The following is a 22,651-nucleotide window of genomic DNA, read 5'->3' as shown; positions in this document are numbered from 1 at the left end:
GACAAACCTATACTGTGTATTAAAAAGCAGAGACATGACTTTGCCAACAAAGGTCCATACAAAGTAACGGTTTTCCTAGTAATAGTCACCTACGGATGTGAGAGTTGAACTATAAAGAAAATTGAGCACCGAAGAATTGATGCTTTTGAACTGTGGTGTTGGAGAAGACTCTTGAGAGTCCCTTGGACTGCAAGGAGATCCAACCAGTCCATCCTAAAGGAGATCAGTCCTGGGTGTTCATTGGAAGGACTGATGCTGAAGCTGAAACTCCAGTACTTTGGCCACCTAATGCAAAGCGCTGACTCATTTGAAAAGACCCTGATGCTGGGAAAGACTGAGGGAAGGAGGAGAAGGGGACGACAGGGGATGAGATGGTTGAAGGGCATTAGCGAGTCAATGGACATGAGTCTGAGTGAGCTTTGCAAGTCGGTGATGGACAGGGAGGCCTGGCGTGCTGCAGTCCATGGGGTCCCAGAGTCGGACACGACTGAGCAACTGAACAACAAGACAGAAGGAGGGATGGATGATGAAGACTGGAGGGTTGAGGGTGGGTGGGCAGGTGGACGTGCAGGTGGACAAAGGCATGGAAGGAAGGAAAAGTGCAGGACTGGGAGGATGGATGGATGGATGACTGGGAGGATGGATGGATGGATGACTGGGAGGATGGATGGATGGATGACTGGGAGGATGGATGAGTGGGTGAGTGGACGACTGGGTGACTAGTCAGAGGGGTGGGTGGGGGGTGGGTGGAAGAACAAACATGGTCCTTGGCAGCGGGGAAGGTGGGAACCACCCAGGGTGCCCTCCCGGAGCTCTGAGGCTGAGTCAGCACCTCCCGGGTGAGTCCTTACCCTCATGCTCACTTACTCCCTCCACCCTTCTCTCCGAGGGGCACTCCATCCTCGCAGGAAGGGACCCTCTGGCCATCACACCATGCTGTCCCTGGGGCACCTCAAGGACAGCACATCCCAGAGCCTGCGTTGGAGTGGCGGCACAAGACAGACACGTGCAGGTACACCAGTGGGGTAGGACTTGCTCACCAGGTCGTTGCCACTGGCGATGGACAGGGAGAGCGGGGAGTGGCCGCTCCACAGCAAGTTGGGGTTGGCTCTGTGGGCCAGCAGGAGCCGGACGACATCCCTGGAGCACTGGGCGGAAGTGGTGGGAGGACGGCGGGTTACAGGGGCGCCTCCCCTCCAGGGGAATCTCACATGGTGTGCCGTCAGCCCAGCCACTGACTGCTCCTCCCTTGCACTAGGGCCCTGCCTGGCACACACAAGTGCCCTGAATGCTGGGTAGTGAACGGCGTTGGTGGATCCGCAAGCTGAGAAGAGGCTTTCCAAACGTTGATCATTTCAGATGGAAAACAGGGATGTTGGTGATGAGGAAGTTGATTGGAAGAAAGGAGAGTCAGGGCCGCTCGACTGCAGCTGTTGCAGACCCTAACAGAGCTGTTGCCGCTGTATCGAGACTACTGCAGCTGGGCCAGGCACAGGGCAGGCAGGGCAGAGGATGAGCCCTGCACCAGGACACACCAGGTGTGAGGAACACAGGGGCACTTTCAGCCCTTCACCCCCAAGGAAGCTATCGGCTTCCCCCTCCTCCTCTCTGGGATGTGCCCGTGGGAGTTGACCCAGACTCTCCTCGCCACGGAGCGCTCTGCTGAACCCCTGCTGCTCTGCAGAGAGGCAGACCCCAGGGACCAGCTGGGCCACCCTGCAGGACCACCCTCTTCTCCAGCCTAACTGGCCAGGCCAAGGGGAGCCCACAGAAGTGTGCCGAGGGGTTCCTGGGAAGCTTCCCCTCTTCTCACTCTCCCTGCTGGAATGCAGGCGTGATGGCTGGATGGCTGGATGGCTGCAGCCCTCACGTCTTAGCACTAGACTTTACACTGGTGATCTGTCCTTGATCTGATGAAGATGTGGCCTATGGTGTCTCCTGACTTTGTTTCCTCTTAGCTTTTCCAAATCCAAAATCAGTACAAAGGACAAAGGCGTGTGAGCTAGAAACAGCTGTGTGCTCCAAGCCCAGGCCTCCAATTTACTGACCAGGGGCCTTGGGCAGCCTGCCTTCCTGGAACCTTGCTGTCCCCAGCCTCAGCCTGGGCTCGCCGCCCCTCTCTGGGGGGGCACAGTGACACAGCCCGAGGATGCATTGGTGAGATAGGGATGTTCCGGAGCAGGTGGTCCCTTGCCAGCATTGTGCGGGCGCCCACCCCCATGCAGGCCCTCACAGCCCCCATTGGGGTGGCACGTGAGATCCCCACCCTGGGCGGTGACAAAGACCTGCTGCAGGCCCGTGACGCTGCTGCTGTCTCGTTGTACAGGCAGGTAAACGGAGGTTCCGAGCATCGTGCACTCAGGGGCTCTCTGGCCCGGCTCCCCAGCTCCCCTGAGGCCCCTCACACCCTCCTCCAAAGGGTTCCTGCACCTGCCGCGTGCAAGCTGATCCCCAAAGTGGACAGGAGGTAGTGGCGCCAGATGGGGTCACCGTCCGGGGGCCGATGGGCTGGCAGCACAGACGTGTGTGACCGCCGCCTGCAGTACGACAGTGACTTCACGAGGCGACCCAGGCCCCCACCCCCAGGTACACAGGCCTGCGTGTGGTCACGTGTCCCCAACACGTGCTCTGAAATAACGTGTCCGTTAGCACGAGTCCCACAGCGCTTCCCATCCTATCTCAGCGCGTGTGTCCCGGCTCCCTGCCGACCTGACCTGGCCCCCGAGCCCAGGGCCCACTCAGGCAGCACGGCCTGTGGCTGGGGGACCCTGGTCTGGACCACGGCAGCCACAGGCAGACACGCCCGGCTCTGCTCGCGTGGCCACGGGGAGGCCTGGTCCAGCCCACAAGGGCGGAGGGCTCACCGCCCCACACGTGCACGTGTGCACACACGCACACGGACACACACACCGACCTGCAAGCTCACACACACGCCCGCACATAGGCACACGCACACTCACGGACGTGCGCTCACGGGGACGCTTCAAGGCGCCCGCGCACACCCGGAAGGCCGCCTCACCCTGTAGCTGTCCTCCCGCTCACAGGCCACGTGCAGGGCCGTCCTGCCCCCCTCGTCAGGGACTGATGTGCGCTTGCTGTAGTAGGTCCTGGGCGGGCCCGCTTCGTTGTTGAGCTTCAGGCTGGAAGGCAGCAGGTCCAGCTGTGGGCAGACAGAGGAGTTGAAGGTGGCCCCCCAGCCCGTCCCCCCAGAGTGCAGAGACCCACCATGTGCTGCCCGGGCCCTGTGCCCCCTGCAGGCAGCAGCTCACACCCAGAGCTCCCCCAGGGCTGCGCCGCCTCCCCAGCCCACAGGCCTGCAGCGGTGCCCTGTGAGCCACCCTGACTCCTCGAACCCACCCTCCCCTCCCGGCCCCACGCCCTCGGGCGCTGGGGGCTGAATGAGGCTCGAGTGGATGCGAGGATGAGATGGCAGAGCGGCTATGCTCCAGGGGCTCAGCCTGGAGGAGGAAGGCTGGGAGGGCTGCATGGAGGGGGCCTCGGCATGACCTTGCTGAGGCGGGGAGGTTGCTGCATGTGCCAGGACGCAAGCTCTGCCTCACCAGCCCTGCACCCCAGAACCCGTACCCAGCGGCTCCAAGCCCCACCGCTGGCCCCTAGGCCCTTCTGCAGCGTCACCCCCCGACCCGGAAGCCTGCCCTGTCCCCTGAGGGTCCATTCGCCTCCCCGTCACCTGTTGGAGCAGGTTGGCAGAGGGCACCGGGCCCTGAGCCCTGGTCTGGGGACACGAGGCTTCCTGAGGTTGGGGCGGACCCGGAGGTTGCCCGAGGAGGCCCACAGCCCGACTCCCCCAGGCACATCAGGAACTCAAAGCCCGCAGGGTTCAGGGCTGGCCTTCTCAGATGGCGGCAGCTGAGAGGTGGCCCAGGGGTCGGAGGGGCGGCTAGGAGGAGGCGGGGCGGGAGAACCCGGCCAGGGAGCGCAGCCCCTCTGCCTGGAGATGCAGAGGGGTACCCCCGAGTGGAGTGAGACAGAGCTTCCTACAGAATGCCCTCCCGGGGGCCCAGCTACCCCGGTGAGGACCCCTGGGCTTTGTGAGCTGCCTGAAGCAGGTTCTCACTCACGTTCATCAAGTGTGCATGCCTCTCCCACACTACAGGCCTGTGTGCGGAGTGTTCACACTCGGTGCCCAAGCCACAATGCCTCCCTCTGCCCCAGACAGGCCCCGGCTCGCACAGACGACCGTGGGTGTGTCCAGGCACATGCCGTCCGGATCCAGGCCGGCCTGCGGCTCACAGAGCGTCGGGCACCCCCCTTAGGGACCTCTGCAGAGGGACCCCACCCTCCACGGGGCGGACGCCCACCTTGCCCTGTTTGTACACGTCGTCCTGGTCGGCTGCCCTGGCATCCACATCGGTGATGGCGTGGAGCAGCAGCTCTGTTATCTTGACGCCCTCCTCCCCAGGGAGGGCGGCTGCGATGTGGAGAGGGGTCAGGGCCCCCAGCTGCAGAGGAAATACAGGCGGGTGAGGGTGCAGCCCCAGCTCCCCGAGGAGCGACAGCCATCAGCCCAAGGGTGGGGTTCTGTGTGAACAAGGCCCGTGGGGCCCCCAACCAGAGCGAGAGCGTGGCCGCCTGCCCCCCGCCTGCCTCAGGTCCCCAAGGCACCATGTTCCCGTCATCCTGGGACATTCAGGACAAGAGGCCCGCCCACAGGGGACCACAAACACACGGCCCAGCCCCACCCGTCTGCTCTGATTCATGACGCTTTCGTCCGCCAGCGTGACAGGCAGGAACACAGGCCCTAGTGGCCCAGCGTCCTATTAGACCGACTGTCCCCGCCCTCCTCCAGGAGGTTTCAAAGATGGAGTCCCATCGGTGAACCCAGAGTTCCTGTGAAATCCTCCTGGGTCTGACACCTGAAATCCCACTTCCCTGCACCCCTGCACTTACACCCAAGAAAAAAGAGGAAATAAGCGACCCGGCTCAGGGGCCCGGAAGGTGAACAAGCAGCCAGAGCGAGACTGGGAGCCTTTTCAAAAGTCAACACCTCTGAATAGGAGAGGCCTAACTGGCTGACAAGCGACACAGCCAGGCAGGAAGCGCAGACGCTACTGGTGACCCTCAGGGTCGGCCGCAGCCCCCGCCCCCCCGGCCCGCGCCGCCGGCCCACCTCCGGCGCAAACTGGATGTCCGTCCTGGCCCGGTTCTCCAGCAGCAGCCTCACCCCGTCCACGTCCCCAGCCTTGACGGCGAAGAAGAGGGCCTGCATGGGCGTGCGGCACAGGCTGGGGTCGGCGCCTCGCTGCAGCAGGAGGGTGATGGTCGCCCACCTGCGCCTGTGTCTGGAAGAAGCAGGGAGACCGTCACAGGCTGGCGGAGGGGCACGCATGGCCCGCAGCCCGGACATGCCCCGGGCCGGAAGGAGCCCCGCCGCGGGCGCTGGCGAGGCCTGACGCGGAGCACGCCGTCCCCGGGGTCCGGCCTCACCAAGACTTCAGCCCTTCTCTGCTCCAGGGCAGCCCACCCCGAGTGGGCCGGCCTGGCCGAGCTCAGGTCCAGCTGCGGCCCTGCCCGACTTCAGCCCCGGTCCTCACTCAGCCTCTCTGAGGTCACCTGTGATACGGGGTGGGGGTGGGGGCCAGTCTTCCTCCTGGGGCTGCCGTGAGGAGATGATGTACATTGCCTGGCACCCAAAGGGTCCAAGCTTGCACACACACAGCAGACGTGCACTTACATACGTAAATGCACACACCTACACACACAGATACAACGCAGCATGAAAAAGCCCACGGGCGGAGGAGCCTGCTGGGCTGCAGTCCATGGGGCCGCTAAGAGTCGGACTCAACTGAGCGGCTGCACTGCCATGCACTGGAGAAGGAAACGGCAACCCGCTCCAGTGTTCTTGCCTGGAGAGTCCCAGGGACGGGGGCCTGGTCGCACATGACTGAAGCGATCGGCAGCACCAGCAGCAGCAGCGCACACATGCAGAGCACACCGCATGTACACACAGACAGCACACACACACACGCACAACACGGCACGCACATGCAACCACACGTGTGACACAGTGCACACACACAGCTGCAACACACACGCACACTGGCACACACATCTCTCACAAGCAGCACACAGCCTCTGTGCAGACACGTGAGGGCTGCGCCTGCAGGGACTGGGCAGGTGGGGGCGGCAGGGAGAAGGTCCGGGTGGAGAGCGGGGTGGGTGGAGAGGCCCATCGCGGGCAGGTGGGGGCCCGCCCTTCCCGCTGACCGCCGGCAGAGCAGAGGGAGAGGAGGCTGGGTCAGTGAAGGGCGGCAGCGCTCAGACGACTGGCCCTCCGACCCCTCCGCACTTGTACAGTCCTTCCAGGCCCCAGAGGGCTTCGTTTACCTGGGTTCTAGCCATCCCTGTCTGCTGTCTTACAAATTAAGACTGAGAAATGTGTTCAAATATTTAGTAATACATTCAAAAAGTAACACTGCTGCTGCTGCTAAGTCACTTCAGTCGTGTCCGACTCTGTGCGACCCCATAGATGGCAGCCCACCGGGCTCCCCCGTCCCTGGGATTCTCCAGGCAAGAACACTGGAGTGGGGTGCCATTTCCTTCTCCAATGCATGAAAGTGAAAAGTGAAAGTGAAGTCGCGCAGTCGTATCTGACTCTTAGCGACCCCATGGACTGCAGCCTACTAGGCTCCTCTGTCCATAGGATTTTCCAGGCAAGAGTACTGGACTGGGGTGCCATTGCCTTCTCACTAACCATTGCATATTCACAGAGATAACCAGTTTTTATGAAAAACTTGGCCACCTCAGAGCCCTCACCACGAGGGGCCGCTGGCCCTGAAGACATTCTGTGTGTTCAGGACTTGGTGGAAAGGCAGCCCTGCTTCAGTGAGAGGCTCCCCGGGCGTGGTGCGTGCGCGCATCCACGGGGAGTGGCCGTGTGCGGGCGGGTGTGCACGAGAGCACGCGTGTGTCCCTGGGTGACTGAGCGCCCGCCTGTGCGTCTCCGGTGGGAGGGCAGAGAGGCCAGCGGCTGGGAGCCGCCCTCGGTGTGCAGAACCACCCTCCCGCAGGAGCGAGGCTCGCGGCTCCCCCTGAGGCGCCCCTGGGCCCTCCACCTACTGGGCCATGCCCAGCGCCATCCTCCTCATGACGCCCCGGTCAGCGGGTGCGGAGCCCGGGGTCTGCAGCAGGCTGTGCCCCCGCGCGCCGCACTCCAGCAGCTCCTGCGGCAGGTCGATGTGGAAATGGCGCACGGCCCGGCTGGACTCGAAGTCCGAGTCGTGGCTGCAGGCCGAGCTCTGGCCAGGAGTCCCCGACGCCGTGCCCTGAGAGCGCCCCGAGTCGCTGGCGCTGCTCCTCCCAGACGCGGAGCCCCGCTCCCGAGCCCCGCAGCGGCTCTCCTCGATGTTCGGCCGGGTGGAGGGCTGCTTCCACTCCGGGCCACCCGGGGACGGGACCGGCTCCTCCAGAACCACTGGCTCGGCGGGCGATTCCTGAATCGACAAGGAATGCTGGGTCGTGGTGACGGGCTTCGAAGCTTCCTTTGGAAAGGACCAAGGAAACGTCCTTAGGACAAAGCGGAGAGTGCTGACCCAGCAAGCCGCCTCCGTCTGCAGGGCCGGCCCGCGGCCCCCGGCACCTGGACCTGCCGCGCTAAGCAGGCCCCCGCGCGGGGATGGGGCTGGCGCCACGCAGGCTCCAGGCACAGACCCCCGCATCGTAGGCGAGGCAACTGGAAAATCAATGCCAAATGTCTCCCCACGGGCCGCTATACTGACTACACACCAGAGCGGGGAATTCTGGATACACGGGTTAACAAATGACAGTATTACAATGAATTCCACCTGTCCTGCCTTTTCCTGACGTGAGCCCTGGAAACGTCCGAACCCAGCGGGTGGCGGCGTCACGCTCTGCCCTCCACCTGCCGTCACAGCCTCTGTTCTCAGCAGTGGCCCAGGGACAGGAGGCAGCAGCGCCAGAAATGCAGGTTCTCAGGTCCCACCGCGGACCACCCCCAGGCGGAAAGGCTGGTGCCGGGCCCAGCCCTCTGTGACTAACTGCTTCTGTGAGGGCCCGGCAGTTCCACCCTGAGTACCCGCCCAGAACCACCGGAGCAGGCATCCTGCAAGGCTTAGGGGCGTCCAGCAGTGCCAGTCACCAGAGGCCACGGCGGGCCCTGTGCGGGGTCCACGGCGGCCTCTGTCCTGAGGCCCCAGCGGCTGTGCATGGCCTCCTAAAGGACATGGCCTCCTAAAGGACATGTCCTCTGTGTCGCAGCAACAAGCTCAGAGCACCCAGTGACCAGGACGATTTCCTCCCATTTGCTGCCTGCCCACCTTAGTGCCGATTCGTCCCGTTTGACCCTGGTCTGCACAAGAAGGCTGGGGAGCTGGGGGACAGGAGCAGGGAAATGGTGGACTGGGGGACAGGTAGACAGGTGAGGGACGAGTGGACCAGCAGACAGTTGGACGAGGGAAAGTTGGATGGGTGAATGGGGGAGGGGGGCTAAGGAGGGGGAGGGGTGGATGGCAGGGGATAGGGAGGGGGACGGGTGGATGAGTCTGGGGTGCTGGGGGACAGGTGGTGGGGGTGAGGGGGAGGGGAATGGAAGGTAGGGGATAGGGGAGCAGGGACCACTAGATGGGGAGTAGGGGGCTGAGGACAGGGGGTGGGGGGCCTGAGGATGGGGGGTTGGATGGAGGTGGGGGAATGACAACACAGAGATGGCAGGGGATGGGGGAGGGGGACAGCTGTGTGCATGGACAGCTGGACAGGAGACTGGTACCCAGGGATAGGGGTGGGCTGGGCTGGTGCAGACCCTGAGCCAGGGCGCAGAGCCCCCCGGGCTGACCTGGGGCTCGGGCACCGTCCTCTCGGCGATGTTGGGCTTGAAGGACGTGGTCGGGTAGTGGAGGAGGAAGCACATGCTCAGCGGGGTGAGGCCCTCATCCGTGCACTTGTTCACGTCGGCCCCATTGTCCAGCAGGAGGTTGACGATGTCAATGTGACCGTGAACCTGCAGGGAGGGGGCCAGCCTGGCGAGGACAGCGGGCGCTCTCAGCAGAGGCCAGGACCCCAGCGAGGCCCCATGCCCCAGCCAGCTCAGAGGTGGCCCCCTGCTTGCAGCTGAGCCATGCCCAGGCGCCCGCCCCCCTCCCCATCCGACCCTGCACGCCCATCCCACAGGCGGGCTTCACAGGGGGAAGGGGGAGGGCAGTCTGAGCCTACGAGGGGCTGTCGCCCAGGGCCCTCCAGGTGTGCGGTCCTGTGCATGACCCTGTGGGGTGGGGTGCTCACAGCAGCGGCAGCGAGCACCGTGTAGCCCTTGGCATCAGCCACATCGGGGCTGGCGAGGTTGTCCCTCAGGATCCCGTAAATCCAGTCATAATTCCCTTCCTGGGCCTTCAGGATCATCTCCTTGGAGAGCCGCTCCTTGGGCCCACGGCGCGCAAAGCCACTCCGTCGCCCCTCCAGGATGGCATCCATGTTCCAGCTGCTGTAAGCCCTCTTGTTCCTGGCAGTCAGGGAGCCTCGGTGGGGGGAGCCCGACTCTGGACGCCAAGCCCTGCCACCAAAGGGACCCTCCCTCCCGTCCACACTTCCTCTTTCATGCCTCTGCCCCAGACCCCGCCTTCCCCCCAATCACAGTCTGCTCCTAGGGCACCCTAAGCCCTAGGCCTGCACAGCTGGCCGGCCGCTGGGGGACATGCTACCCACAGATGAAGATGCTATGGCTAAGTAAGCATCTTTCCTCAGCAGGAAGAGCTGTATCATTTTAAAAATAAAAAAAAAAAATTTATAGGCTCAGCTGATCTTCGCATGATGGATAGATGGATGGGTGATAGATGGGTGGATGGATAGGTGAAAGGAGGGGTGAATAGATGGGTGGATGGATAGATAGGTGGATAGATGGATAAGTAGGTGGATGGATGGACGAATAGATGGATGGATAAGTGGATGGATGGGTGGATGGATGGATGGATAGGTGGGTGGATATGATCAGTGGGTGGATGGATGGGTGAATGGATATAAGTGGGTGGATGGATGGATGGATGGGTGGATGGATGGATAGATGGATGGATATGATAAGTGGGTAGATGGATGGATGGGTGGATGGATATAAGTGGGTGGATGGATGGGTGGATGGATGGGTGGGTGGATGGATGGGTGGGTGGATATGATAAGTGGATGGATGGATGGGTGGATGAATAGGTGGATGGATGGGTGGATGGATGGGTGGGTGGATGGATGGGTGGATGGATGTAAGTGGGTGGATGGGTGGGTGAATGGATATGATAAGTGGGTGGATGGATGGGTGGATGGATGGGTGGGTGGATGGGTGGGTGGATGGATGGGTGGGTGGATATGATAAGTGGATGGATGGGTGGATGATGCACGCATAAGTAGCACCTGTGTTCACAAAACATGCATTCCAAAATAGTTAACAGATATTTGAGGACAAAGTGTAGGAAAGGGGTAAAAATATTCTTCTTCAAAACTTTAACTTAAAAAATAAGTCTTCCTCAAGTGGCTGCTGACTTCCCCAGGGCTGCCGGGGCAGGCAGCGGTGATCTTTGGAGACCAGTAGAGCGCTCCATCTTTCCCCTACCACCTGTGGAGAAACCAGAGGCCGAGCCAGCCGCCCAGCCTCCTCCTGCCCGGCTCTCCCCCAGCCCTCAGCACTTGGGCAGAGTGTTCCAGCTCCAGGCACAAGCTCCCCCGCCCTTCATCACTGGGCTGCATTGGTTAGTCAAACAAGACAAGCCTGACAGCCAGCCAGGACAGCTGAGTTGCGGGGCTGGCTGCCAGAGGCCTTCAGGACCCCTGCGCCTGAGTGTGCCCCCATCAGAGGACAAGAGCCCTGGGCTGAGGAGAGAGGACAGGCCGGGTTACCTGAACTTGTAAGCCTGCTTCTGGATTCTGACCATCAAAGGGGTCTCGTTTCTGATAAACCAGGGCTCTCCATCATCAATGAACGGAGGGATGTCGTTCGGAAAGATGCGGGCGTCCAGGTCTTTGCGGAAGGAGGAGGTCATGGGCAGGTGGCTGTTGTCGGTCGAGTAGATACAGATTTCCGGAGGCAGAGTGAGGTCGTCATTCAGGAGAAACCGCTTGTAGCTGTAGAAGAACGGGTCCTGCCCCTCCTCCAGGCCCCAGTCCATCTTCTCCTCGTCCGCGAGGGTGACTGTGGAGGGCGTGTGGGTCAGGTAGCCCGAGAACTCGGGGTAGCTGTGGATGGAGAGGCTGTTGGGGATCTCCACGCACAGCTTGAGGAGGTGGTCGCGGAACCACAGCCCCACGTCCTGGCTGCCGTCCCGGTAGGTCTCAACGCCTGGCCCGAATCGCTCGTCTGCCTTGTACAGCCCCTGCGGGACGGCACAACGGGGCAGAGCAGGCGGCTGGGCGGGGCCTGCGCTCTGCAGCCAGTGTCTTAGAGGAAGAAAGCATCATGCTAAGAAACATGTTCATTCAATCGACAGTTTGCTGAGGCTTTGGACGCTCCAGGCCCAAAGCATGGGCGTCGGGACAGACACGTCGTGGGCAGGGGGGCTGCGGGCTCAGGGGCCTTTTGCGGGGAAGCCAGGGATGCTGCGTGCAGACTCATTGCAGGGTGCCCGTGGCTCCTCTAATATGGTGAGCCTGGCCCAGGCAGCCACCAGGCTGGGGAGGAGCACGCGGGCAGAGGTGCCGGGCGCCGAGTCAGACACCCCAGCAGGCGTGAGCCAAGGAGGAGCAGTCAGCCTAGCCTGCCTTGAGCCCAGCAGAGCGCAGCCAGCGCCGGGCAGCTCTGACGCTCCTGCTGGCATTGGTGCCTGGTGGTGGGTGTGAGGAGCAGGGAGAGCCAGGAGGGTCTCAGTGAGACACCAAGAGGCAGTGCCTCCCTCAGCAAGGGACCTGGGACAAAGGTTCTGGCCGGGGACCACGGAGACCCAGCTACGCGGGGAGGACGGGCTGCATCTTCCCTGAGACAGTGTCAAGGGATGATGACTGGAGGTCGCTGGGTGGGCAGAGGAACCGCCCAGCAAAAGCACAGAGGCCTGAAACCCTGCGGGCACATGCGTCAGTCCCTGGAGCTGTGCCCCCCGCCCCCTCGTCTGCGAGCCCAACAGCAGCTCCACTCTTGGGAGCGCCCCATTGTCCAACGTGCCCATGGATCACCTCTGGCTGCAAGCCTGGGGGTGGGCACCGTGGACGGAAGGCCCTGCCCACAAGAAGCTGGCAGGCCAGCCCAGACGGCAGCAGACGAAATGAGGGAGGGAAGTGTGTGAGGACCACTGCACAGGCTTGGGCTGCGGCCACGGGGGTTTCCAGGAGAAGCTGTGGATGGGCCAGTGATGGGGGAGAAACGCCATCAGACTCTGAAAGTGGCGGGGTGGTAGCACAGCTCCCCCAGGAGCTGTGAGCCTGGAAGAAAGACTTGGGCAGGGAGGCAGGCATCCGGTCAGAAAAGCAGCTGCCCCAGGAGTCCGCTTCTAGGAATCTGTCCCAGGAAGTAATCCCAGCTCATCAAAGCTGTGATATGTTCACAGCCTTATGCGAACAGGAGACGACGATCCCGGAACCTTGATGGTTCAGTAAAGGGGGGCTGTCCAGAGGCACTGGCCTTGAAAATTCTCTTCTTAATATGCGTTCACTTTTTGACCAAACAATCCCGCTTCCAGGAATGCATCCCAAAGGTTGTGGGTGAAAACATGGGCTCCTCAGTGAGGAGGGCTGCCTGGAGATGCAGGCCTTTTGCAGCTGCCGGGAAGGGGAGGGCTCTGGGACCAGGTGTAACTGCAGGTGGAGGGCAGGGAGGACAGGGTGCCCTCGGGGGGGAATGCATGTGCCTGTCGCCCGTCATTTGTAAATGCAGAGAGAGAACTACAAGATGATCCCCAAGGACCAGGGAGGCTCGAGAAGGAAGAGAAGGGCCTCCTGTGGGGGGGACCATGTTTGATGGATTTGACTTGGGAAAAGCATCAGATTTTTGCATAATCACAAAATGAAATCAAAACAAGACTTTCAAAATAGAATGCCCAAAATAACAAAAGCGAAATAAAGCAAGTGGCTGCAGCTCTGTACCTACATGGCGCAGGGAGTAGGGGAGGGGGTGCAGCGACCATACGGAGAGGAATCATTTCACGTGACTGGACCCAGCCTCGCCGGAGGGGCCACCCCGGGGACAGAAGGACAGCAAAGGAACCTGAGGCGGTTTTTAATCATCAGAGTGGCGTTGATGAGGCTCTGCCTTTCTCTGAAACTCTTATACACATGTTCAGAGATAAAGCAAGTAGGAAACGTTGCTAGAAACCAAGATTGTTGAGATGAAGAGATAGGCAAACAGCACCACAGCTGTCGAGTGCAAAGCCCGCACCCCTGCAGCTAGAGATGCTAGTATGAACCGATTACATATTTTCTCACTTAAAAAAATGTACTTTCAGGGACTTCCCTGGTGGTCGTGGTTAAGACGCTGTCTTCCAATGCAGGGGGTTCAGGTTCAGGCCCTGGTTGGGGACCTAAGACCCCAGATGCCAAAAAGGTAAAAAAAAAAAAAAAAAAAGTGTGCTTTCAAACAAAGAAGGAAGCCGGGACGTGGGTAGAGACAGCAATCTAGTGGTTGCCAGTGGGGAGAGGGATGGGAAGGGGGAGAGGGGGAGGGCACCACCAAGGGTTACCGTGGGGTTATACGGAATCATGAGGCCACAAGTGTGAGACGGTGGGAGGAAGCTGTAAAGAGCCCTGCTAAAGCACTGCGGTGCTGGAGAAGACGCCGAAGAGCCCCCAGGACTGCACGGAGGTCAGACCAGTCAGTCCCACAGGAAATCCACCCCGAGTGCTGATTGGAAGGACTGATGCTGAAGCTGAAGCTCCAATACTTTGGCCACCTGATGTGAAGAGTCAACTCATTGGGAAAGCCCCTGATGCTGGGAAAGACTGAAGGCAGGCAAAGAAGGGGGCGACAGGAAACGAGATGGTTGGCGGCATCAGCAAGTCAGTGTGCATGAGTTTGAGCAAATTCCAGGAGATGGTGCAGGACAGGGGAGCCTGCTGTGCTGGAGCCCATCGGGTCGTAAAGAGCTGGACACAACCTAGCAACTGAACAACAGTGGGATTTTTAAAATCGTGAAAAATGTCATATAAATAATCCGAGAAAAAAAAAGTTTTGAAAGGTGTTTTCAAGATATTCTATTGAAAAGACCTAGAAATAAAAACCAACCAGTGCAGTAGTGATGAGCAGCCGGAGTGGTTTCTAAATACCGTATCCCACTAAAGCAGCCAGGCTCCACCCAGGGCAGGGCAGGAAGCGTCTGGGTGAGGCTGGAGATCCTCGCAGAGCGGCAAGCAAGACCATGTGAAGCTCTGAAGGGCGGAGCCAGGCTGCTGGCACCCGTGCCCACCTGTCAGTCCTGACATCACGTAACGAAAGAACCAGGCAGCTGCCTCCAGATGTGACTTCTGACAGAGGCAAAGGCTGGGTGGGAAGGAAGTGAGTCTTTCCACAGATGGCCTTGGAGCACCCAGATGTCCCCGCGTGGCCGAGGAGGGGGCCTTACTTCCCGGGACACACCAACATTAACGCAAACACAGACGGGCACGTAACAAGCAAAGCCATAAACAGAAGAAAACGCAGACGATGATCTCACGACCTGGCAAAATTATAGGCAAAAATGGAACAGCCGGGCACTGGGGCAAGAGGAGACCTGCTCCAGAGGGACCGTGTGCGTGTTCTGGGGCCGACGGGACGATTGTGACCCTTGACCGTGATTGTCATCACACAGCACCGTGCTTGTCAAAACCTTCAGAAGTGAAAGCCACTCAGTCGTGTCCGACTCTTTGCAACCCCAGGGACTATACAGTCCGTGGAATTCTCCAGCCAGAACACTGGAATGGGCAGTCTTCCCCTTCTCCAGGGGATCTCCCCAACCCAGGGATCGAACCCAGGTCTGCCACATTGCAGGTGGATTCTTTACCAGCTGAGCCACCAGGGAAGCCCGAGAATACTGGAGTGGGTAGCCTATCCCTTCTCCAGCGGATCTTCCCGACCCAGAGATCAAACCAGGGTCTCCTGAATTGCAAGCGGATTCTTTACCAACTGAGCTATAAGGGAAGCCCCCAAACTTTCAGCACCACTTGCTAAAGGGGGCGAGTGTTACTGTAATGAGTAAAGCGGGGGTGGGGGAGGAATCTGTATTTGGAAAGGCAGGAATGTTCTCCCAGAAAAAGGGAACTTCCAGAACAGCATGTATGCAAGGAGCCAGCCTGCGTGTAGAAAGGTGAGTGTTTTCACTGAGCTTACTGCCTCATCTACAGGACACACAGCAGCCTGCTGGCGACCCCGGGCCCGGCCGGGGAGCAGGACAGTGACCAGCTCACATGTCCTCACTGTGCGTTCATCTTCTTTTCAGGCGCCTTGTGACTGGCACTATCACAATCGCTTAGACCAAGAAAGCCACTTCTCGTCAGGCACACCAGGACCCAGGAGCGCCTGCAGCGCTGGCCGGCAGCCTGGACGCCCAGGCCGTCCCCTCACCTGGAAGAGCCTCTCCTTCAGGTACATGGTGCCGTAGCCCTCCCGGGCGCTGAGGTAAAACATGCCCGTGAAGCTGGAGCCGTCCGGCCACATGTAGGTGCCCAGGCCGTGCCGGTGGTCCCGGTAGAACTGCCCGTGGTAAGACTGTGAACAGACAGTAGGGGGACCGGTCTGAGGAGCCGCCCCTTACCACCCCAGAACCTTCCAGAACGCCCTCCCAGCTGAGCCTCTGGGCCTGGGCCACTTGGAGTGGGACTATGGAGCTGCCCTGGGCGCACGAGGGGCGGGCACCCACCTCACACAGAGCAGGCGCCAGGCACACTGGCCCGCCGATGGCCATGCCACGCCCGTCTTGGCTCGGGTGGGGAGGCCGCAGGTGTCTGCACTGCCTGGGCTGGGGCATGGCCTGTCTCCACGCGTAAGCCCTGGCCCCGGCTCTGCCTGCAGCCCCCCGGCTGGCCCAGAGAGTGGGGGCCGCCAGCCCGGGGATCACCACCCTGGCCCTGACTTAAGACCCCTGGCTTCTGAGGCCACGCACATGGGCTGCTCTGTGCTCTGGTCCCGAGCCCCAGAGGAGTCTGATGGAGGTGCCCCAGGAGGGAGAAAGGACACAATGTCCATCCCAAGCCCTTCTCAGTCTCCAGGCCTGACTCTTCTGCTTCCAGCCAGAAGCAGGCGGGCCGGGCCCTCATGTGGCTGGCGGCCGTGCTCACAGACCCCTGCCCACCACCCCCCACCAGCAGGCGGGCAACAGCTGCCTGCCCAGTGCCCCATTGTCCTCTGGCAACGGGCAGGTGGTACCCTGGCCCCAGCCTCCTCGGCACGATTGGCCAAGCAGAGGGCTCCCACCTCCAGCCCAGCCCTGACTTGCATTTGGACACAGGACCCATCCCTGAGTCACACCAGTGTCCACGGGGCCTCTTCTCTCTTGCAGGAGGCTAGGACCCCAACACCATCCCCCTCTGCCGGATGGCAGAAGGTCAACCTTGGCCGCCCCCAGTGACCTGATGGAGTCATGGGAACCCCTGGATCCAGCCAAGCCTGGGGCCCCGGGAGCCGGTGACAGGCTTTCCAGTCATTTCACTCCTAGAGAATGGCTGGGGCAGGGACATGGAGAGCAGAGAGACGCCAGGCAGGAGATGGCCCATCATCTGCCCACATTCATTTCATTGGGATCAGCTGGGTGGCGTACAGTGTTTACCCAGCTGAAAGAAGTCCTGAGTTGCAGAGCATCTGTGTAGAACTCTAGGGAGAATCTAACCCCTGCTCTTCGGTTCGCCCATAGAAGACGGGGTTTTTGTCCACCCAGGAGGATCTTCCCGATCCGTGCTCCACACAGACCAGGAGCCTCATCTGACCAGCCCGATGGATGCGCTGGGGCCCCGCTCTTCAAAGACGCTGCCCTCCACCCCCGCGCCCTCTCGCCTTCCCGCGCCCTCTGGTTCCCGAGCCGCTATGGCGGCACGAGCGTCTGGTCTGCTCGGAGGACCCAGAGGTCCCCCCAGGCAGTACTGAAGCGGATGCTCAGCCCACCACCGTCTCCCTGCGTGGGGACGACTGGGGCTGCAGGGCCGGTCAGCGGGCCCCCACCCCCCACAACCAGGAGCTCAGGGTGTCTGACCGCTGGACCCGTGCTGGGGCAAAGAAGGAGGACTAAAGAAGCAGATGCTGAACAAAATCAGTGCTGCGTCATCGACGGCAAGGAGCCTCGCGTGCTTGGCTGAAGCTCAGGTCCCTCCCGGCCTCTGCCCCTGCTCTGGGGGTGCAGTCCAGGTGGGACTGGGCTGGGAGCCCCGAAGCTCCGCCTGCGCCTGCAGCTGCTCCTGCCGCCTCGCGCTGCCCCCACCACTACCCAGGCTCCAGCCCAAGACCCCTGAGCGTCTCCTCCCCTCTCCTCCCTGAGCCGGGAAAACCAAGTGCAGCTCAGGGACGGGGAGAGGTACCCAGCCTGGGGCACCAAAACCAAGCAAACGGGGCCCCTCGCAGCCCCTGGGAGGTTGCGCCGCCCAGTGCCCGTCTCCCAGCAGGGCTTCGGTGACAGGGGTCCTGCCCTCTGGGTCCCCAGGGCTCCCCCACATGCCTTTATAACCCCCCAAATGCAGCCCTGCATTGCCTCCGGACGGTTTTTATGACTTGCGAGCAAACACCAGGGCAAGCAGCGCGGACCCCGCCAGCACTGCAGGTGCGGAGGGCGGGGAGGGGCCCGCAAGCCGTGGGGAGCCTTGAGAACCCAGCTGCCCGCCGGGGGAGGCGCAGTAAGCCCGCAAGGCAAGCACACCCCCAGCTTCGCCTCACACGCGGCTGCTTCTCCCCCCAGGGACACCAGGTGGCGCCAACAGCCCCTGCCACGGGCCCTCAACGTCCCCACAGCCCCAGACTCCGCCCACCGCGGGCGCACGGAAGCGCGCGTTCACTGCGTCTTTAAGAAGATCCATTTCTTCTGGGGGAGGCGCAGTAAGCCCGCAGGGCACGCACACCCCAGCTCAGCCTCACACACAGCCGCTTCTCCCCGCAGGGACACTAGGTGGCGCCAAGAGCCCCTGCCACGGGCCCCTCAGCGTCCCCGCAGCCCCAGACTCCGCCCACCGCGGGTGCACAGAAGCGCGCGATCACCGTGTCTTTAAGAAGATCCATTTCTTCTGCTCGAGCTTAAATACAAGGCAGTGTCACCAGTGCAAATATACAACTCACTGCAGCAGTTGACAATTATAAAGAAAAAATTTGCCTAGAATAAGAATTTATCTTCTTAAGTCACAGTTTCCCGAGCTGCAGCCTGGGGACACCAGGTGAACCTCGGACGTGATCTCAGGAGTCTCTCTGGGTGCTGCTCACACAGGGACGTTTGTCTAGCCTCCTTCTGGATCCACAAGCTCACAGCACACGCCTCTCGAGAGAGGCCGGCCGGGGCTGGCCGTTACCTCGCCCGTGGGCCAGGAGAACTCTCCGTATCCCAGCTTCATGTCCAGCCCGAACTCCCCTTGGTAGACGCAGCCGTCCTGCCACTCCTGCGTGCCCCGGACCAGCTGGATGTAAGCCCCCTTCAGGTCCTGCTCCCTGAGCGGGCCCTCGGCCTCCTCTTCCTCCTCTGGGGCCTCCGGGAGGAGCCTAGGGAAAGGAAGGGGGCGGGGAGGGGAGCCCGTTACCGACCGAAGGTCTTCAGGGCCACCAAGTCCCGAGAACCGCACACTATCGTGCTTCAACCGACAACCCCCAAAGCCAGCCAGGCGGCTGTCCCTGCTCTCCAGGGAGGGGAACGGAGGCACCGGAGGCACGGAGAGTGCTCAGGGTCACGCAGGAAGCGGGAAGGACAATAAGTGTGCAGCTGTCTGACAAGGCTGAGGGCTGCTGTGCCCTCTGCCGCCCCCGGCAGCCCCACTGCCTGCAATCTGATGGCTGCCCCACTCCAGCTGTGTGCGGGGAGGGGGGCTCCTCTGGGGGCCTCTCTACTTGGCTTGATATTCCATCTGGACGAGGACAGCGAGCTTCAGGCCTCAGAGGATGGAAGAGTAGCTTGAGAAACAGCAAGCCGACCAGCAAGATGGACAGACAGACGGGGAGGACGCTGGCAGGGGTGGGCCCACAGCAAGGGGCAGAGCCTGCCAGAGCAGGTTGCTTGCTTGTTGCTCTTACTGTCTCAAGCGCACATCCTGACTTAAAGCTGCCCGTGCCTAGCCTATCACACACACACACCCCTGTCTCCCAACTCTAAAGGGCTCTCTGGGGTGCTGCAGCAGGGTGTCTCAGGGCTGGCTGGGTGGGGTACACACACACGGGAGCCCTCAGGCTCTGAGCCCCTCCACCAGCTGGCCCTCAGATGCCAGCCGTGAGCCACAGACACTGTAACAAAGCACCTGCCCGACGGTGAAGGGCTGCAGCTGCTGTGAGCATGAAGGAGAGAGACCTTCATGCAACAAGGATAAAGTCTGGGGGCTCGAAACTGGTTTGTTTTCCTTTTTCTTACCTGTAGCTGTGGGCTGAATTGTGTTCCTTCACATGCACCCCACACCCCAAATTCATATGTCAGAGTTCTAACTCCCAGGGCCTGGCTGTGTGACTGTGTTTGGAGTCAGAAGCTTCACAGACGCTGTCTCCAAATAATTTATGTAAATAATCTAGTTAGACGTCATGAGAATGGGCTCTAGCCCAGTGTCACTGAGGTCCTTATATCAATAAAAGGGGAAGTCTGGACGCAGGGAAATGCACGGAGAGAAGATGAAGTGAAGACTCAGAGAAAGGACAGCCGTCTACAAGCCAAGGAGAGGGGCCAGCCCGATTTCACACCCTCTCGGGAGGGCTCCCACACCTTTTGGCGCCGAGCACGGAGCTCTCCAGGGTCCCGGCGGCCGCAGGCACGCTGCCGCGCTCCTCCACTTGGTTTTCGGAATTCCCAACCTTTGGGGCCTCGTCATGTGGGACCAAGGGATAACGATATTCCATGTCTCTCCTCTGAACCTGGAAGCAAAGTCGGGGAGCCACATTCTCCCTCGGAGTTCCTGGCGGGCGCCCGGACCGCCGACAGCACCGCGCGCCTCAGAGAAACAGGGACCCCTCCTAAAACGGCGGACGCCCGGATCCTGTTGGAACGCGCCCCCACACAGGGAAACCCCCTCCAACGCCTGAGGGTGTCCCTGAAACCAAGGAAGACAGCCTGGGCCACCCTCCCGCGACCTTAAATTAGGGCCACATTTGGGGCCGCAGACAGCGGGCCCCTCCTCCCCCCGAGGGCCTCGGGAGACGGGGCGGTGAGGATGCGGTCCCCACGTAAGCCTGCACATAAAAACAGCCTCTCACGCACGTCGGGCCCCAAACCTCCTCTCCGCCGCTCCCAGGGAGAACGGCGGGCCGGGCCCAGGGGGCGTGGGGCCCACGCGCTAACTCCCCACCGCAGCCTCCGCGGAGCTCGGGGATGCTCCCGCTTATCCCCCTAATAGGGCCGCACCAAAGCTCAGAGAGCTCTCACCGACCGCACAGGGTCCGCGCAGGGCTGTGGCCAAAGCAGCGCTGCCGCGCCGGCCAGCCTGCACTCTGCACCGCTCAGGGTGCAGAAGAGTCAGGTTTCCCTGGAGATCGGGCCACCGCCCACGTGCCCGGGTTCCGCCAATCCCCGCGCCCGGACACGCCCCGCCCTTCCAGGACCACACCCCCAAGCGTCCGCGCCGGGAAGGGCTCCCTTCTGTGACCTCACAGAGACCCCCGCCCCGGCCGCCCGCTCCCGCTCCCCGCCGAGACCCTCACCCCCGGCTTGCTGAGCCCAGGCCGGCCGTCTCCACTGGGACACCCATCTCGAAGTGAAGCGGAGCACGGTGGGTCGGCCTCTGGGTCAAGCCTCCCTGACTCCAGAGGCTCTGTTGGTGTTTATGGAAGGCGCCGAGCTCACAGCCTGGTTGGGGGACAAGATCGGGGGCAGCCAGGGTCACGGGGGCGCCTTTACGGGGAGAGGATGCCTAGGTATGGTTTCGGGGGATGAGTAGGAGCTCTCAGAACAGAAGCGAGCACATTTCAGGGAACTGGACTAGCAGCACCCGGGAACAGCGCGAGGGCTTTCCGCGGCTTCTTGGAGAGAGGGGTCTCTAGAGGTGCAGACCTCCCCTTCTTAGAACAGCGGGAACGGATGACAACAACTGATGCCCTTTCCGCCCCCGCGAGCTGCAGTGGCCCGAACGTGGCTTTACCCGGACGCTAGGGTTCCGGGGGCGCTCCCCCAACCCTGCAATGTCTCCCAATTCATCTCTTCTACCCCTGGCCCCTTAGCACCACCTCGGCTCCTAGAGCCCTTCTCTACCCCTTAATCCTTTCCCTCACGTTCCCTCTTTGCCCTGCTCCAGCTGTCGCTTGTGAAGCTGAGCAAAGACAAATGGAGCCACCTTTAAAATTTGTTTCTGAAAAGAGAAGAGTCACCTAAAACTTCCTGTTAAAGCATACCACCTGTTGTGGGTTGAGCAATGGCCCCCCCACCCCGCCCCCCAAATGATAAACTGAAGTCCTAACCCCTGAGAATGAACCTTATTTGGAAATAAGGTCTTTACAGATGTAACTGAGTGAAGACCAAGCAACTGGTGTCCTTACAAGGACAGATTTGCAGACAAAAGAAAGATAGATACATTTCTGTTGCTTGAAGCCTACTGGTTGACGGTGATACTCTGTTACGTTCAGCTCAGTTCAGTTCAGGTGCTCAGTCCTGTCCCACTCTTTGCGACCCCATGGACTGCAGCACCGGGTCTGCAGCACGCCAGCCTTCCCTGTCCTTCACCAACTCCTGGAGCCTGCTCAAACTCATGTCCATCGAGTTGGTGATGCCATGCAACCATCTCATCCTCTGTTGTCCCCTTCTCCTCCTGTCTTCAATCTTTCCCAGCATCAGGGTCTTTTCCAAGGAGTCAGTTCTTTGCATCAGGTGGCCAAAGTATTGGAGTTTCAGCTTCATCATCAGTCCTTCCAATGAATATTCAGGACTGATTTCCTTTAGGATGGATTTGTTTGGTCTTCTTGCAGTCCAAGGGACTCTCAAGAGTCTTCTCCAACAACACAGCTTAAACGCATCAGTTCTTTGTTACACTGACTCTAGGAAACTCACATACTGTGCTGTACTCTGTTGGTTCCGACTCTTTGCAACCCCACAATCTGTAGTCTGCCAGGCTCCCTGTCCATGGGATTGCCCCAGCAAGAATACTGGAGAGGGTTGCTATTTCCTTCTCCAGGGCATCTTCCCTGCTCAGGGATGGAACCAGCATCTCCTGCGCCTCCTGCATTGCAGGCAGATTCTTCACCACTAAGCCACTGGGGAAGCCCCAGGCAACTCACAGGAAAGGCTCTATGAGCAGCAGCTGACAGTGTTTTAGCAAACCTTACAATTTCAAAAGACTGACAAAGCAATCCTAAAGTGTGGCCACAAAAGAAAAGGTGTTCTGGAAGCTTCTGTAAACTGGAAAAAACACACTATAAAATGCTGAAATGTTACTTCTGTTCATTAGAATATATGTACTGGTATTTTTAAAAAACAAAGATTAAAAAGCCTTATTTCCATAAATTGATACAAATCCTACAATGATGCTAAAGAGTTTATCCAAAAAGAAAATTTTCATAGGAACAATATGTTAATATTCATTGACAATATTCAAGAATAATTGTTTTAAAAGTTTTTGGTGAATTGGTAAACTCGATAAAAATTCAGCAAAC

The 22,651-nt window shown here is 60.4% G+C and overlaps 1 protein-coding gene across 4 annotated transcripts in view; it reads right to left on the bottom strand.

Moving 5' to 3' along the window:
• The window catches only part of ANKMY1 (ankyrin repeat and MYND domain containing 1), a 60,431-nt gene that overhangs the window by 32,906 nt on the left and 4,874 nt on the right, over positions 1–22,651 (bottom strand). Inside the window, exons 1-12 of one of the 4 annotated variants that reach the window (XM_042239680.2) lie at positions 20,271–20,511; positions 19,779–19,927; positions 18,394–18,580; positions 15,476–15,619; positions 10,855–11,327; positions 9,259–9,475; positions 8,813–8,977; positions 7,081–7,502; positions 5,132–5,303; positions 4,323–4,463; positions 3,020–3,160; positions 1,041–1,148 (exon numbers count right to left, since the gene is read on the bottom strand). In XM_042239680.2, the coding sequence (XP_042095614.1) occupies positions 1,041–1,148; positions 3,020–3,160; positions 4,323–4,463; positions 5,132–5,303; positions 7,081–7,502; positions 8,813–8,977; positions 9,259–9,475; positions 10,855–11,327; positions 15,476–15,619; positions 18,394–18,580; positions 19,779–19,912 (2,304 nt within the window). In that variant the 5' untranslated portion in view covers positions 19,913–19,927; positions 20,271–20,511. Of the gene's footprint in view, positions 1–1,040; positions 1,149–3,019; positions 3,161–4,322; positions 4,464–5,131; positions 5,304–7,080; positions 7,503–8,812; positions 8,978–9,258; positions 9,476–10,854; positions 11,328–15,475; positions 15,620–18,393; positions 18,581–19,778; positions 19,928–20,270; positions 20,512–22,651 lie in introns of those variants that run through there. The other 3 variants (XM_027962335.3, XM_042239685.2, XM_042239676.2) reach the window with 3 other exon arrangements.

Source organism: Ovis aries, chromosome 1, assembly GCF_016772045.2.
Source record: "Ovis aries strain OAR_USU_Benz2616 breed Rambouillet chromosome 1, ARS-UI_Ramb_v3.0, whole genome shotgun sequence".
Classification (NCBI taxonomy): domain Eukaryota; kingdom Metazoa; phylum Chordata; class Mammalia; order Artiodactyla; family Bovidae; genus Ovis; species Ovis aries.
This window is presented reverse-complemented; position numbering and strand designations above follow the sequence as displayed.